At 42.9% G+C, this 15,807-nt stretch overlaps 2 protein-coding genes across 6 annotated transcripts; both read left to right on the top strand.

The window, feature by feature from the left end:
* On the top strand, positions 1-11,746 carry LOC106564430 (synaptogyrin-1). Of its 2 annotated transcripts, XM_014130522.2 has the most exons (6): positions 1-340; positions 805-950; positions 7,160-7,248; positions 7,440-7,588; positions 8,658-8,803; positions 10,365-11,746. In XM_014130522.2, the coding sequence occupies exons 2-6, from the start codon at positions 852-854 to the stop codon at positions 10,584-10,586; spliced, it is 705 nt and encodes a 234-aa protein (XP_013985997.2). In that variant the 5' UTR covers positions 1-340; positions 805-851; the 3' UTR covers positions 10,587-11,746. The 2 variants fall into 2 exon arrangements, with proteins under 2 accessions (XP_013985997.2, XP_013985999.2); XM_014130524.2 differs by lacking the exon at positions 1-340 and having other exon boundaries at positions 575-950; positions 9,154-11,746.
* A 261-nt stretch (positions 11,747-12,007) lies between these two features.
* LOC106564433 (protein CutA homolog) lies at positions 12,008-14,394 on the top strand. 4 transcript variants are annotated; one of them, XM_014130528.2, is made up of 8 exons: positions 12,008-12,117; positions 12,519-12,605; positions 12,887-13,035; positions 13,178-13,276; positions 13,400-13,459; positions 13,667-13,712; positions 13,915-13,964; positions 14,209-14,394. In XM_014130528.2, exons 2-8 carry the CDS (start codon positions 12,540-12,542, stop codon positions 14,306-14,308), a joined length of 570 nt encoding a protein of 189 aa, XP_013986003.1. In that variant the 5' UTR covers positions 12,008-12,117; positions 12,519-12,539; the 3' UTR covers positions 14,309-14,394. The 4 variants fall into 4 exon arrangements, with proteins under 4 accessions (XP_013986003.1, XP_013986005.1, XP_013986004.1 ...); XM_014130529.2 differs by having other exon boundaries at positions 12,082-12,301; XM_014130530.2 differs by lacking the exon at positions 13,178-13,276 and having other exon boundaries at positions 12,009-12,117.
* The last annotated feature ends 1,413 nt before the right edge of the window (positions 14,395-15,807 follow it).

Genomic DNA, 15,807 nt, shown 5'->3' on the forward strand with positions numbered 1-15,807 from the left:
CGCGAGGACTATGAGTGCTTTGGGACTGGGGTGGGGCCAACGGCAGCACCCGCTGCTCGTTGAGAAGAGTAAGAACGATACGTGCTTTCACGTCAGTCTCCAATAACACCAGAAAACGTCTCTATATTTGTCTCTAGTCGATTTTTTGAAAATGTGTCGCTAGAGGGGTCTGAATACTCGCTAAATATAGCGACAAAGTCGCTAATATGGCAACACTGTATATATACACATAATATGACATTTGAAATGTGTTTATTATTTTGGAACTTCTGTGCGTGAACAGCAAGATTTGCGACCTGTTGCCACGAGAAAAGGGCAACCAATGAAGAACAAACACATTGTAAATACAACCCATATTTATGTTTATTTATTTCCCCTTTTGTACTTTAACTATTAGCACATCGTTACAACACTGTATATACACATAAAATGACATTTGAAATGTCTTTATTCTTTTGGAACTTCTGTGAGTGTAATGTTTACTGTTCATTTTTGTGTATTTCACTTTTGTTTATTATCTACTTCACTCGCTTTGGCAATGTTAACATATGTTTCCCATTCCAATAAAGCCCTTGAATTGAATTGAGAGAGAGACAGAGAGAGAGAGAGAAAATCACAACACAGGCAGATAGACAGCAACAGACACGAAGCGGGGATTTTAGATAGGACCAAATAGAATGAAGAGGGAGTTGGCGATTGAGAAAGTGAGAGAGATAGGGTCAATAGACTGGGCGATACGGGGACATATTGATTTGAGGAATATTGTGTCAAAATCCGTTAGAATAACTCTCTGTGTTCCCTGAGTGACGGGAAGGGAGAAAACACGCACACACACCGTCCGGAGTCCGAAAATGGAGGGCATGGCATATGGAGCTGGGATGGCTGGAGGTGCTTTCAACCCTATAACGTTCTTCCAGCAGCCACACACCATCCTCCGGATCCTCTCTTGGGTGAGTACCGTTACAGTTATATCGCCTATAACGTTACCGTTACAGTAGCTAACGTGCTGCTCATTTCAGGCTAATAACGGCGACGGTCCCGAACGACGGTCGTTTGTTATGTATGTATGGTTGACTCAAAATGTGCGCCTCTCGCTGGCTGCCTCCCCGTTTCTCAATTCTCACTTTCCCACCAGTGCGTACATGTGTACTATAAGCATAGCAGACCTGTCTTGTTGGCAGCACTGTCCAAGTATGTTGTAGTCTTGTTGGAACCTGAAACATGGTCAATGTTTTGGGGATGCAAGCAACAAGGCGCACGACGCATGTGGCCTACGATTTTGAAGCGGTTGTAGCTATTAAACCTAGAGAAATGCAGCCATACACACGGTGCCCACGTGTTTTGTTGTAGCGTGTGCTTTGACCCCTGTTCGATCTGTTAAATCCGAGGTTTCATCCCAATTGGCACCCTATTTTCTATACAGTGCACTACTTTTGACCTGGGAAATAGGGTGACAACTGTAAATCGTCTACAATTAGGTTTTCGTTATTCATAAGAATTTGAGAAAAATTGAACTATTTTGGCTATGCATAACGAATACATGCCTGGGCCTCCCCCGAGTGGCTCAGCAGTCTAAGGCACCGCATCCCAGTGCTTGAGATATCACTACAGCCCCAGGTTCGATCCCAGGCTTTGTCACAGCCGGCCGTGACCGGGAGACCCATGAGGCGGCGCACAATTGGCCGAGTGTCCTCTGGGTTAGGGGAGGGTTTGGCCAGCCGGGATTTCCTTGTCCCATCATGCTCTAGCAACTCCTTGTGGCAGGCTAGGTGCCTGCAAGCTGACTTCGGTTTCCAGCTGCACGGCGTTTCCTCAGACACATTGGTGCGGGTTAAGTTAGCAATGTGGCTTGGAAGGGTTGTGTTTTGGAGGACGCATGGCTCTCCCGAGTCCATATGGGAGTTGCAGCCATGGGACAAGACTGTAACTACCAATTGTGGTAAAAAAGTACCAAAACAAATACAAACAAATAAAGATTCATGTCTTTCTATTCCTTACTAAATTAACTTATAACTAGTCTACATATTGTTTATTTATAGTGATCCAGTGGGCCTATAGTACAAGCAATAAACTCTCTGGCATTGCAGCCTTCACAGGGGTGTGTGTGGGTGTGTTTTCAGAGGGTTGTACATACCATTGAATGGTCACCTATAGGCCACAACAATGACAGAATAAGATAAAGGCTCAGTCCATCTGCTCCACTGATAAGAAATACCCCTTTAGGAACAGACAGACAGATGGAGAGACAGACAGATAGATAGAGTAGATGAGGAGAGCGACAGACAGATGGAGAGACAGACAGATAGACGAGGAGAGCGACAGACAGAAGGACAGACAGAGAGACAGATGGGCAGAAAGACTGCCGTATAGTCTACTCATCTATTTCTTACCAATGCTACAGAACAGAAATAACATAACTCATCCACTCCCTGTAGTTTATCTGATGGATAATCATAGAAATATAATCTATAGAAGGGACCTTACCATTCAAGTCAATTATGGTATAATGGGTGGTATATTGTATTTATATGGGATAACAGTGTTGAGGTCGCAGCTCAATGAATAGATTCTGATTAGAGATGGCATGTTGTGGGAAGGGATGTGCGTGTTTACGTGTACGCACACACATTTCTCACATTCACCATTAGTACAACTGTGTCACTTCTTGTTTTCACTTCATGGATGATAATAATTTCCTGTGTAGACATCTGCAGCTCCGCTTCCAGGCGTGACCTCAGAGAAACACCTTGGTTACTGTACCTATGGTAACAGCAGCAATTAGGACTAAACATGTAAAGGTGTCAGTTGTTTTCATGTTTTCCCTCTTTCTTATTCTTTCTCTCGAATGTCTCTCTTCCTTTATTCTCTTTCTCCTTCTTATTCTCTCTATCTATCGCGCTCTCTCTCTCTCTCTCCTTATTCTGTCTGTCTCTACCTCCATCTCTCTGGCTGGTGTTGAGTTATAGTATATACAGGCTAAGTAGCAATACAGTTGCAGAATCACACATGAGAGAGAGATCTCATCTAACATCTCGCTCTCTCGTTCTCTCTTGTTTTCTTTCTCTTTCCTCCTTCTGTAAAGTTATATGGACTGCGCATGTACATTAGCAGTATATTACCTATATGTTCAGTAGTGTTGAATTTGGTGTCAGAGGTCAACAGCATAGAAATATAATCTCTAGAAGGGGCTTGGAACCTCTGGGCAAGAATCAGGATTCTATGGTCAGGGGCCTGTCAGTACCAATGTGCCCCACATTCTGACACCATACTGCTAAACACATTAGGCTTAATGACTAGAGGTCAGAGTACTGTGCACACACACACACACACACACACACACACACACACACACACACACACACACACACACACACACACAGGCGCTATTGCAGACACATGCGCACACAGGCTCATGCACACACACACATATAAATTATTCTGGCAAACCTAATGCCTAATTTCAAAATGGCCCATCGGATTGTCACAAGATCAGGACCCCACGTGGTGGCCTGCACAATGCCTGCTTTGATTTGGGCCTGGGGCATTGAGATGAGAAGGCTACAGGACAGGGCCTTGGAGAAAACACATTTTACCTACGAGAGAGGGAGAGAGAAAGGGGGGAGAGAGGAGGGAGAGAGAGAGCAAGAGAAAGGGAGGAAGAGATAGAGAACATTCCATGTGATGCCAAATACAATTCTGACCCAAGACTTTTTCTAACCCAATCAGCGACTTAGGGTGAGTCCCAAATGGCACCCTATTCCCTAGATAGCATATGGCAATGATCAAAAGTAGTGTGCTATATAGGGAATAGGATGCCATTTAATTTGTCTGTTGATCTGAAATGCAGTGGTGTGTTTGTGTGTGAAAGACATCACTAAGTCCCAAGGGGGATGTTGATTCTCAAAGCATTGTGTGGGATTTACTGGGGGAAACACCAGGGGGTTTTAATATAGAGAGTAAAAGGTCCAATTAATATGAAGGGAAATCCCCTACACACACACACACTCACATACACACTCTGATTTGAGTCTTCATGTGGAACGATATGGTTCCTTTCAGCTCCAATGCAGGTCTAATATTCAAATAAGGCATCAGAAACCATTCTACCAAAAATAATACCCAAAAAGTATGCATGAACACCTTTCATGTGTGTATGTGTTTGCCCTATTTTGGCATTAGAATGATAGACAATAATTGGAATGAGGTGTGTGTGTGCTTCCTTTCTCAAGAGGACCTAGGGGAGATGAGAGATCAGTAGCATCCATCCCTCCCTCTATCCATCCCTCTCTCTATCGCTCTCATTCTTCACAGATCACTTCAATTAGATGAGTGCTAAAGAGGGACCAGTGCTCAAGATAGAAGAAAATAAAGGCAGCCAGAACAGGAAGGGGGGGATTGACATCTTTTCTCTCAGTGGTTTAGATAGATAGGACCTTTTCTCTCAGTGGTTTAGTTAGATAGGACCTTTTCTCTCAGTGGTTTAGATAGATAGGACCTTTTCTCTCAGTGGTTTAGATAGATAGGACCTTTTCTCTCAGTGGTTTAGATAGATAGGACCTTTTCTCTCAGTGGTTTAGATAGATAGGACCTTTTCTCTCAGTGGTTTAGATAGATAGAACCTTTTCTCTCAGTGGTTTAGATAGATAGGACCTTTTCTCTCAGTGGTTTAGATAGATAGGACCTTTTCTCTCAGTGGTTTAGATAGATAGGACCTTTTCTCTCAGTGGTTTAGATAGATAGGACCTTTTCTCTCAGTGGTTTAGATAGATAGGACCTTTTCTCTCAGTGGTTTAGATAGATAGGACCTTTTCTCTCAGTGGTTTAGATAGATAGGACCTTTTCTCTCAGTGGTTTAGATAGATAGGACCTTTTCTCTTAGGGAAATTCACAAGTCCATTGTCATCAATAAACAACTAAGTGAACATTTGACTTAAGTGAAATATAGGATTTGCCCCTTTAGTAGAAATAGCTTGAGCCCTATATTCTGCCTGTGTTTAGTGAAGTACTGTAGGTATATTCTGCCAATGTTTATACTGTAGTGAAGTACTGTAGGTATATTCTGCCAGTGTTTATACTGTAGTGTAGTACTGTAAGCATTGGTGGAACAAGTACCCAATTGTCATACTTGAGTAAAAAAGAAAATAGAATGAAGTACTGTAGTATGTTCTGCCAATGTGTATACTTTACTGAATTACTGTAGGTGTATTCTGCCAGTGTTTATACTGTAATGTAGTACTGTAGGCAGAGGGGGAACAAGTACCCAATTGTCATACTTGAGTAAAACAATATATAGAAAGTTACTCAAGTAAAAGTGAATGTCAGCCAGTAAAATCCTACTTGAGTAAAAGTCTAAAAGTATTTGGTTCTAAATATACTTAAGTATCAACAGTAAATGTAATTGCTAAAATATGTTTAAGTATCAAAATGAAAAGTTTAAATCATTTAAAATTCCTTCTATTAAGCAAAGCAGATGGCTCCATGTTCTTGTTTTTTAAAATGTACGGATAGCCAGGGGCACACTCCAACACTCAGACATTATTTACAAATGATGCATTTGTGTTTAGTGAGTCCGCCAGGCCAGAGGCAGTAGGGATGACCGTGTGTTCTCTTGATAAGTGCTTGAATTTGACCATTTTCTTTTGGTGGTCAGGCAAATGTATGGAATAAAAAGTATAATATTTTCTTTAGGGATGAAGTGAAAGTAAAAGTTGTCAAAAATATAAATAGTAAAGTACAGATACTCAAAACAACTTAAGTAGTACTTTTAAAGTATTTTTACTTTAGTACTTTACACCACTGACTGTAGATATATTCTGCCAGTGTTTATACTGTAGGGAAGTACTGTAGGTATATTATCTCTGTGTGTTTCAGTAGATATCAATCAAATGTATTTATAAAGCCCTTCTTACATCAGCTGATGTCACAAAGTGCTGTACAGAAACCCAGCCTAAAACCCCAAACAGCAAGCAATGCAGGTGTAGAAGCACGGTGGATAGGAAAAACTCCCTAGAAAGGCCAGAACCTAGGAAGAAACCTAGAGAGAAACCAGGCTCTGAGGGCTGGCCAGTCCTCTTCTGGCTGTGCCGGGTGGAGATTATAACAGAACATGGCCAAGATGTTCAAATGTTCATAGATGACCAGCAGGGTCAAATAATAATAATCACAGCGGTTGTCGAGGGTGCAACAGGTCAGCACCTCAGGAGTAAATGTCAGTTGGCTTTTCATAGCCGATCATTCAGAGTATCTCTACTGCTCCTGCTGTCTCTAGAGAGTTGAAAACAGCATGTCTGGGACAGGTAGCACGTCAGGTGAACAGGTCAGGGTTCCATAGCCGCAGGCAGAACAGTTGAAACTGGAGCAGCAGCACGGCCAGGTGGACTGGGGACAGCAAGCAGTCATCAGGTGATACGGGAATTAAGTTATCAATGTTCTTAAACCGAACTTCAATTGAACTACTCAGTGTGTATACCAGAAGGTGTAAGGTTCCGGTTGAAGGAAACAGACTGAGACCCGGCCTACAATAATCAGGATGTTTATTTACGAGAGCTCTAAAATTCATACAATGCACACAGCCTTTTATATTACCACACACACACACAAATTAACTCGCATCAGTAGAGAACTCTACCCCGCTTTAGGCGGCTGAATTTTTCCACGGTAAACATACCACCTGTCTCCTTATCTTTTGCCAGCCTAGCCGTTTTCGGGCAGTTGTTCCCCTCCCTAATTTAGGGAGGCCCATTTTCCTGTTCCTTTCACGAGGTCGTCTTATCAACTATGCCCTGTTCATTTTGAAATAGTAACAGTGTCATAGTCTTAAACAGTCTACTCACACACAGTATTAGATTATAGTTTTTAACACATTATTATAGTCTTATAATTCTAATACATTTCACAAAGTTATATGGTTTCAGAGTGGAATACTTTAGTCAAAACCTCAGACATATAAACTCTTTTATCATCAGGCCAGGTAGTCCTGAGGTATGGTCCTAGGGCTAGTGTGTGTATAGTAGTGTGTGTATAGTAGGTGTAGGTATAGTCTATTATCCTGGTGTGTATGGCTGACACTCAACACACTTCTTTCTGATCCTTCCCTCCTCTCCCCTCCTCCCCTATCCTAATCTCTCCTTCCCTCCCTCCTATCCTTCTCTCTTTCTAGTTTTTCTCCATTGTGATCTTTGGTTCTATAGCCAACGAGGGTTACGTAAACCGACCTGACGAGGCCCAGGAGTTCTGTATCTTCAACAGGTGACACACACACACACACACACACACACACACACTGTAGTAGATACTGCTCCTCTTTTATGACTCTATCTGATCTCTTTGATATTCCATATGTGTATCTCATCTGTTATGACTGTTATTACTTGTGTTGTTGTCCCACACATTTCCCCATTGGTACAATACAGATATTGATTGATTGATTGATTTGACAGGAACCAGAATGCGTGTAACTATGGACTGTTCATGGGAACCGTGGCCTTTCTCTGCTGTCTGGCCTTCCTGGCCCTGGATGTCTACTTCCCACAGATCAGCTCAGTCAAGGACCGCAAGAAGGCTGTACTGGCAGACGTAGGGGTTTCAGGTGAGTGGAGAGGGGGAGCAAGGAAGAGAGAGGGAGGAGATGTATGGAGAGGGAGTAAAGGGAAAATGAGCGAGAGGATGGATGGGGAGAGAGGGGAGAGATGTGTGTGGATGGAGAGAGGGGAGAGATGTGGAAGAGGGTGGGTAATGTCTGTGTCCCACCTGCTCATTTAATGAGAAGGAGCTTAACATCAACAGAAACAGAAACCAAAATGGTCTATCTACTGTGGTTTTCAACTACTGGTTGTCTATTGTTGCTGCTCTCTTCCTGTCATGGGAGAGGGAGAGAAAGACACATCCATTAAGAGCGTATTAGACTGTGTGTGACAGGGGTTCTGCCTTCTGAGGCGGATGTAGTTACCGTAGGAACAGGTTACTGAGTGACAAGAGGGTATGACATGGTCACTGAGTGTTGAGTTTTAAAGTGAGCCTGCTTCTTTATTTCAAATCAAATCAAAGTTTATTGGTTGCGTACATAGATTTTCAGATGTTATCTCTCTCTCTCCATCTCTTTCTTTCTCTCTCCTCTCTCTCTCTGCATTTACTTTCTCTCTCTCCTTTTTCTCCATCTTGTTTTCTCTCTCTCTCCATTTCTCCACCTCTCTCTGTGGTAATATGATATGATCTTTACTATATTGATCTTGGCTAACCATCATCATTCGGGCCCTGAACTTACCTGTATGTAACAAGCACCGTGATTAGACAATATGTATCAGCAACCTCTGTCTTCCACTCATCCCCCTCTCTCTCTCTTTATCTCATCCCTCCCTTTCTGTCCCTTTAGTTCTAGTGAGCTAACATGTAAGATTCAATGTAACCTTTCTAACTTCTGTTTTCTCCCTCTCGCCCTCCTTTCCTTCCTTGCTGCTCCCTCATCCTCCTTTCATCCCTCCCTCCTCTCTCACCCTGTCCCTCTACCTCCCTCTCTCTCCCTTTCATCCTTCTCCCTCTCTCTCTCCCTTCCATCCTCCTCCCCTTCTCTCCCTCTCTCCCTCCTCCTTTTCATCCCTCTCCCTCCTCTTTCCTCTCTCTCTCTCTCTCTCTCTCTCTCTCTTTCATTCTCCCCGTAGCGTTCTGGTCCTTCATGTGGTTCGTGGGGTTCTGCTTCCTGACCAACCAATGGCAGGTGGCGAAGCAGGAGGACAACCCCCTGAGGGAGGGAGGGGATGCCGCTCGCGCTGCTATCACCTTCGCCTTCTTCTCCATATTCACCTGGGTATGGTACACTTTACTCCTTTATTTTCACTACCACTTCATCCCTATCTTCATTTTATGGCATCTTAATTTTACAGTATCTTCAGTGAAAATGTTCAAAAGAACAGCCACCAATGGGCCTAGACATCTAAGTATAGGACCCTCCTCATTTAGCAGGCACTTCTATCCAGAGCAACTTATTAAACTGTCAACACTGAAACATATTTTTAGCACATGGTCCATGTGGGAATGGACCCCACAAAACTGTTGTTGCCAGCACCATGCTCAAGCCACTGAGCCATCGGGACCAACTAGCACCTCTGCCATGACCTTTGATCCCTATGTCCTACCTGGTCTCTCTCTCTCCTCTAGGGTGGGCTGACTCTCTTCTCCGTGGAGAGGCTAAAGAGTGTGTCCTTCGACGAGGAATACCAGAAGCTGTTCACCCCTCAGCCCACCATCCAACTAATATAATCTGTGTTCTTCTAATAACCTTCTAGCTCCCTTTGCTTTTAAAACTTCAGTCTGCAATTACAACTTTTCACCCCCAGCCCCCTATCCCACTAATATAAGGTGTTGTTCTAGTAGGAAACCTCTATCTCCAATCCCTCTGCTGCTAACCTCTTATTGCTTCTAGTCAGACACTGCTGTGACTGAAATATCTGTATCACGCACACAGACACACACACACGCAGACACACAGATACACACACAGCGTAGGCAGGCACCTACGGTAGGCTACCTCCACCATTTTGTGAAAGGCTGGCAAAGTAGTTTGTCTTTATAACTCAAAAGCTTTTAAAATGCTTTAGCTATTCAATAAATATGCACATTTAGTGAAAATACATTTTTATCACATTTACTGCATATCTTCTTGTGCTCTTGTCTTTTTTATCTGAAGAGTGTGAATGTTTGTTTTCACCAAACCAAAAAACAGCTTAACAACTGCTTTGATAACTAATTGACCCTGAGTGACTTAAGGCCTGTGTCTAAAAGGGCACCCTATTCCCTATATAGTGCCCTACTTTTGAACAGAGCTATAAAGGGAAAGGGGTGCCATTTGGGATGCAATCAAGCAATTTAATAAAGATTTAACCTAGCTTTCCAGACAACTAACAACTAATTCTTTCTTTCTTTCTTTCTTTCTTTCTTTCTTTCTTTCTTTCTTTCTTTCTTTCTTTCTTTCTTTCTTTCTTTCTTTCTTTCTTTCTTTCTTTCTTTCTTTTTCTTTCTCCCTTTCAAACCTAATCCACAAATGCTGCATTTGTTTATCATCTCTTACACCTCTACCTAACCACACCCCATCCACCCCAAACCTCCACCTCCACCCCCTACGATACCCATCCACCATTCAACTACCCCCTCAAAACTTCCCTTCCCAACCTACCCACTCCTCTCCACCTTACCCCTTAACCTCCTCCACCTTCTTCACCCTACCTCCCTCCCATTTCCCTTCACCTCACCCCCAACCTACACCCCTCTACCTCCCCACCTCCTTCCCTCTTCACTTCACCTCACCCCCCAACCCCAACTATGCCCTCCCACACCACTCTCTTCACCCACCTCCTCCCTCCCTCCCCAAGGCGGCCCAGTCCTTCTTCGGCTATCAGAGGTACAAGCTGGGGGCAGACGCTGCTCTATTCTCCCAGGACTACATAGACCCCAGCCTGGATGCTGGGGCGGCCGGGGACCCCTACACCTCCTTCACGGCCGGGGGGAACAACCTGGGACAAGGAGACCCTGTGGGGGGGTCCTCCTATCAGGGGATGAATGGTGAGGGGGCTGTAGGGTACCAGGAGTACTGAGGGAGGAAAGTAGGGATGAAAGGAGGATGGGGGAGTAAAGGGGGGTGGGGCGTGTGAGTATTGAAGGGTAGGGAGTGGGAAGGAGTGATAGATGGAGGCGTGGAGGGGGGAACCAGTGCTTGGGGAGGACCAGAGGGATGGAGGGAGGACAGGAGGAGGGGAGAGGGGTTGGAGGGGTGGAGGAGGAGGAGTCAGGATAAGTGTGTGGGGGTGGGGCATTCAGTCATATAACTGACTTATAACTGACTTGCATTCATTAGTTGGCCCAAAGCATAGTTCTTAAGTCTGGCGAGAAGGCAAAGCTATTGTGGTGTAGAGTTCATCACAGCTACTACCAAAACAGATCTCTTCATCACAGATATATTTTTTATAGTTATAAAATGAGAAATCCCAAGTTTCAATGTACATATTAATGCTTATTAGATGTTCATGTTTTTCATGTATCATTGGCCAAAACATGCCTCTAAGTATATTGAAACTAATCTCTGACTGTAGTTTGACCACAGATAATCTCCTAATGCAAAATGACACTCATCAATGTCATGCCTCTGTCTGATGTAGCCTATCTATCGACCGACCCACCCATCCATATCTATATAATATGTAATTGAATCTACCGGTATTGGGGTGTTCAAAAATAATAGAACTATATTTAAGGGCATTACTATGTGCTTTCTGTAAAAAGTCTAATTTAGCCTACTCAGTCAGTATGCTGTGTTATTGTGCTCAGATACAAGGAGAGGAACTATTTGTATCTCTCCCTTGACTTATTTCCTTTCAGGGTCCAGAGAATTCTTTTTTATTTTGGAATAAAAATAATTTCTGTGAAAATACGCCAATTTTGTTCTTTACTAAACTATGGAAATAATTTTAAAAATGTTTGTTTTTTAATTTAACCTTTATTTAGCTTGGTCAGTTAAGAACAAATTCTTATTTACAACGACGGCCTACCCCGGCCAAACCTGGACCACGCTGGGCCAATTGTGCCCGCCCTATGAGACTCCCAATCACGGCCGGATGTGATGTAGCTAGGAATGTGTGTACTTTCTCTGTGTTGCAATAAACTGCAACAAAAAAGAATATGGTGTTAAAAAATATTTTCTTGATGTGATGATTTTTAACCAATAAAAGTCAATAAAATACAACACTGACAAACGTTACAGTGAATTCATTTCTGGTCTTGCTTGTCGTGGTGGTGTATATTTTATGGATTATGGTCGCCTTCTACTGGCCAGAGTTGACATTGCAGCCATAAACCAGTTTAGCATTTATATACGCTTACATTTATACGCGAAACGACGTCAATAAAACCACTACGACTGTCGGTATACCACTAGCATTACTACTAATAATACATTTTCCACATAATATTTGAAAACGTTACCATATCAACATAATTCTCGAGCTTCCAGCGCTGCTTTTGCATTTACGACCAATTGGTAAACAACAGATCCTGCTTTACGGCAGAAATGAATCTTTACGTTAGAGAGTGCCAACAGCACACATTGCATCGAAACTGCTACTGTCTAAGGTAATTTTAGTTGGACAGTTTGAGTTGCTGTAGCATATGAATGTATTTGCTTTCCCGATATTGAAGAGCCTTTGCATGGCATGATTGTACATTTCGTATCGGAGGTTTCTTTCGTTTCGACCATTTTGCAAAAGTCCTGTCCTGCATTTGCACGTGTCAAGTTACAGCGAGTTGAGCAAACACAGTAAAGTCACACACAATTAGCCTCGCTATCTAGCTTCGTACTGTATGCTGTGCTTTTAGCTAGTGCTAGTCCATAAACAGAATTGTACTTTTCACTATTTGGACGTTTGCCTATGGCAGAACTTGTGTGGTTGCTTGTCATGCTATGAACTCATTGAACGTCATCTCCCCCGGCCTGCCATGTATGATTGCTAATGCATGTATGTCACTTTCCCCAGCTGCAGAGTGCTGCTTAGGCAATGCGCTTTGGACTGCCTGCTACAGAAGGATTGCAGGCTGGTGGACATCTGAGGGCATTCTTTGTGGTGAGTATGTGTCCCAAACCACAAGTAGTCAAGCTGTAGTCAAGTAGAAGAGACATATTCAAGAAGTTGCTAAGCTGTCTGCAATCCAGTTCGTATATGCTTGTTGTCTTGCCAAATGTAACATACAGTGTAGCAAAATGTAGACTAGTCCTAGCCATTGTAATATGCAGAAACAGTGAAGTGGGTGATTTGATTTACTGTATTTCTGGTGAAATATTTCCACCATAGAATGTTGTCTGTCAATTCATCTCCTAACCTCTGTTTCCATGGCAACCCCATAGATTGCGTTGCTTAGTGTGTTGATGCTCACGCTGCTGAGGACTGTGGGATTGAGAGCGTTCTCCATGGCATCCGAGACCTACACGTCGGGCACACACTCCGCTGCCTTTGTCACCTGCCCCAACGAACAGGTGGCCAAAGATCTGGCCAGGTAACGGATAGACACAGACATACACAAACATTCCTCTCTGCTATGTAGAATTGGGAATCATGTCAGATGTCACCGCTATAAGACATTTCTATCGGCAATGTTCAGAAAGTTGCACTCTCCTGAATGCGACGTCACACTATAGGGCCAAACTGAGCCAGGTTGAGCTGAACTGGTTACACATCCACCAGGGCTGCTTGAACCGTGCTGGAAAGGACAATGTCAAAAGGAAATATCAGAGCCGGTATGGTTTGCGTCGGCCCTGTAGTCTGAATCATGTATTTGTTCACCATATTGTGCTGGATGCAGTTAATCCATCCAGTCTGATTGGTTGTTGTCATTGTCTCTTCCCCCCCCCACCTGACAGAGGGATCGTTGAGAAGAAGCTGGCTGCTTGTGTCAACATCGTCCCCAAAATCACATCTGTGTAAGTGTGGACCATGACGGATCAGAGATTAGAAACTGGGTGGTTCAAGCCCTGAATGCTGATTGGCTGACAGCCGTGGTATATCAGATCGTATACCATAATTACGTTACCACGGCTAAGGGCTGTATCCAGGCACTCCACCACACAGATGAAGGGAATGGAAGGGTTAATGATTGGGATTGGCAACATGTCTCTGTTTCTTGTCAGATATGAATGGCAGGGGAAGATCCAGGAGGATAGTGAAGTTTTGCTGGTGAGCATTCACACGTCTTTTTATTCCTGGTTCGACATGGACCTACAGTGTCTGTATATGCTGCCCTGCAAGTCCATGACCAAACATATAGGCCTAATGGAATAGCTAGTACTGTTATTGTACATTGAATGACGACTATATATGCTTGGTTTATCTGAGCGTGGTGTAGCTAAAGATCTAACTAGTTTCTTCCTGCTTTTAGATGATAAAGACCAGAAGTTCTAAGGTTGCATCTCTGGCAGAATATGTTAGGTAAGCGTTGTGTGTGTACATGTGTGTACATGTGTGCGTGCGTTCTAGTATTTCCCTCAGTTATAGGGATGATATGTAGTCTACATACCAAATCAGGCAGTGGGGTGTTTTATCAGTCCTTTCCCAGAATTACCATTGACATTTATCAGTGACTCATAGCAGGGGTGTACTGTGTGTGTGTGCGTACATGCATTTGTCTACTGTGTGTGTGTGTGTGACTCATGCTGTGTTTGCTTGCTAACAGGTCCAATCACCCGTATGAAGTAGCAGAGGTCATCAGCCTACCTATAGAGCAGGGCAACCCACCCTACCTCAAGTGGCTTGGTGACGCTGTACCAGAATGATGGATGGATGGAGAGAGGAAGGGATAGGTGGATGGACAGAGGGAGGCTACGAGAAATGTATTTGGAATAAAAAAAATCTGCAGAAATGTGACTAAAACGTATTTTTACTGTTTCAGTGTTGTCCTGGCTTTGACCAATAGAGGGATGCGGTGATCAATGAATTTACACTGTAGGGTCTATCTACAGTCAGGTCCAAAATTATTGGCACCCTTGATAAAGATGAAAGAAAAAAAGGCTGTATAAAAAATAAGTACTAGTACTGAGCGTTATTGTATGATAAATTATTTTTGGAAATTATATTTTATGCTAATAAAAAAAGATATGGGTCAAAATGATTGTTTTCAATAACTTTCCAAAACCAGACATTGTGAGGATAACAGCACAGAGACTTTTTGTAAAATATTTTATGAGATTGGAGAACACTTTGGAGGGATCTTGCACCGTTCCTCCATACAGAGCCTTTTAAGATCTTTGGTATCATTTGTCTGCTCTTATGGACTGCCCATGGGGTTATTTTCTGCTTACTGTCTTTTTTCAACTCAAAACCCACCACTGGTGTGTGTGACCAAAGAGCTCTATTTTTATGTCATCCAACAAATGTAAACGCCTTTGGCACATGGATTGGAACTGGTGCTTTATCCTCGCAAGGTGAGGTATTGAAAACAGGGATGCCCATAATTTTAGCCCCTATCGTTTTGAGAGAAAAATATTACTTCTCAAAATCTCTTTCTCTGAGGAATTGTATTAGTATAAAATAATATAATAATAAAACAACTGAGCGTATAATTCAGCTCAGTATTTGAATGATTTAATTTAATTTGTTCATCTTTATCAAGGGTGTCAGTAATTTTGGACCTGACTGTATTTCCCTACGTTACTGCCTCAGGCTGGTCATAGATCAGGGGTGTCAAACTCATTTCCCCTGCGGGCCGCATTCGGTCTTCACCCAATTTGTCCGGATCCGTCTCGTGGACCTTAAGTTTGACACGTCATACATTATCTGATTGCTTCTCCACAATCAATACTGATGTCAATTTAAAGCCCCGACAAACCGTTCCCTTAACACTCATCAATACTGTTGCAATGGGATCAGAATATCTGATTGCTCTGATAAACGTATCTCTTCCATACTGTAGTGTCAGATGTCAACTGAGACCAATGGTATACCAAGAACTTGGAATAAATACAAAAATCACATAAGACATTTATTTTTTTCTTCAAACTTCACATTCAATTTGAGGCTTTGTAGTCATCAGCATACAGAGTACACAGACACTATCTAAACATAGAAATACAATTTACATAGCCTGGTCCCAGATCAGTTTGTGCTCTTGCCATCTCCATTGCTGTTATTGTCAACCCTAACATGTTTGGCATGACGATGAGTGACAAGGAGTTGGCGTGATGGAACGAACAGACTGGCACTGAGGCTACCATGTACACACTATCAGAAACAGTTGAGATTTTCACCAAAGCAGGAGCTGGGTTCCATCCACACA

The sequence above is a fragment of the Salmo salar genome, chromosome ssa12 (genome assembly GCF_905237065.1).
Source record: "Salmo salar chromosome ssa12, Ssal_v3.1, whole genome shotgun sequence".
Taxonomy (NCBI): domain Eukaryota; kingdom Metazoa; phylum Chordata; class Actinopteri; order Salmoniformes; family Salmonidae; genus Salmo; species Salmo salar.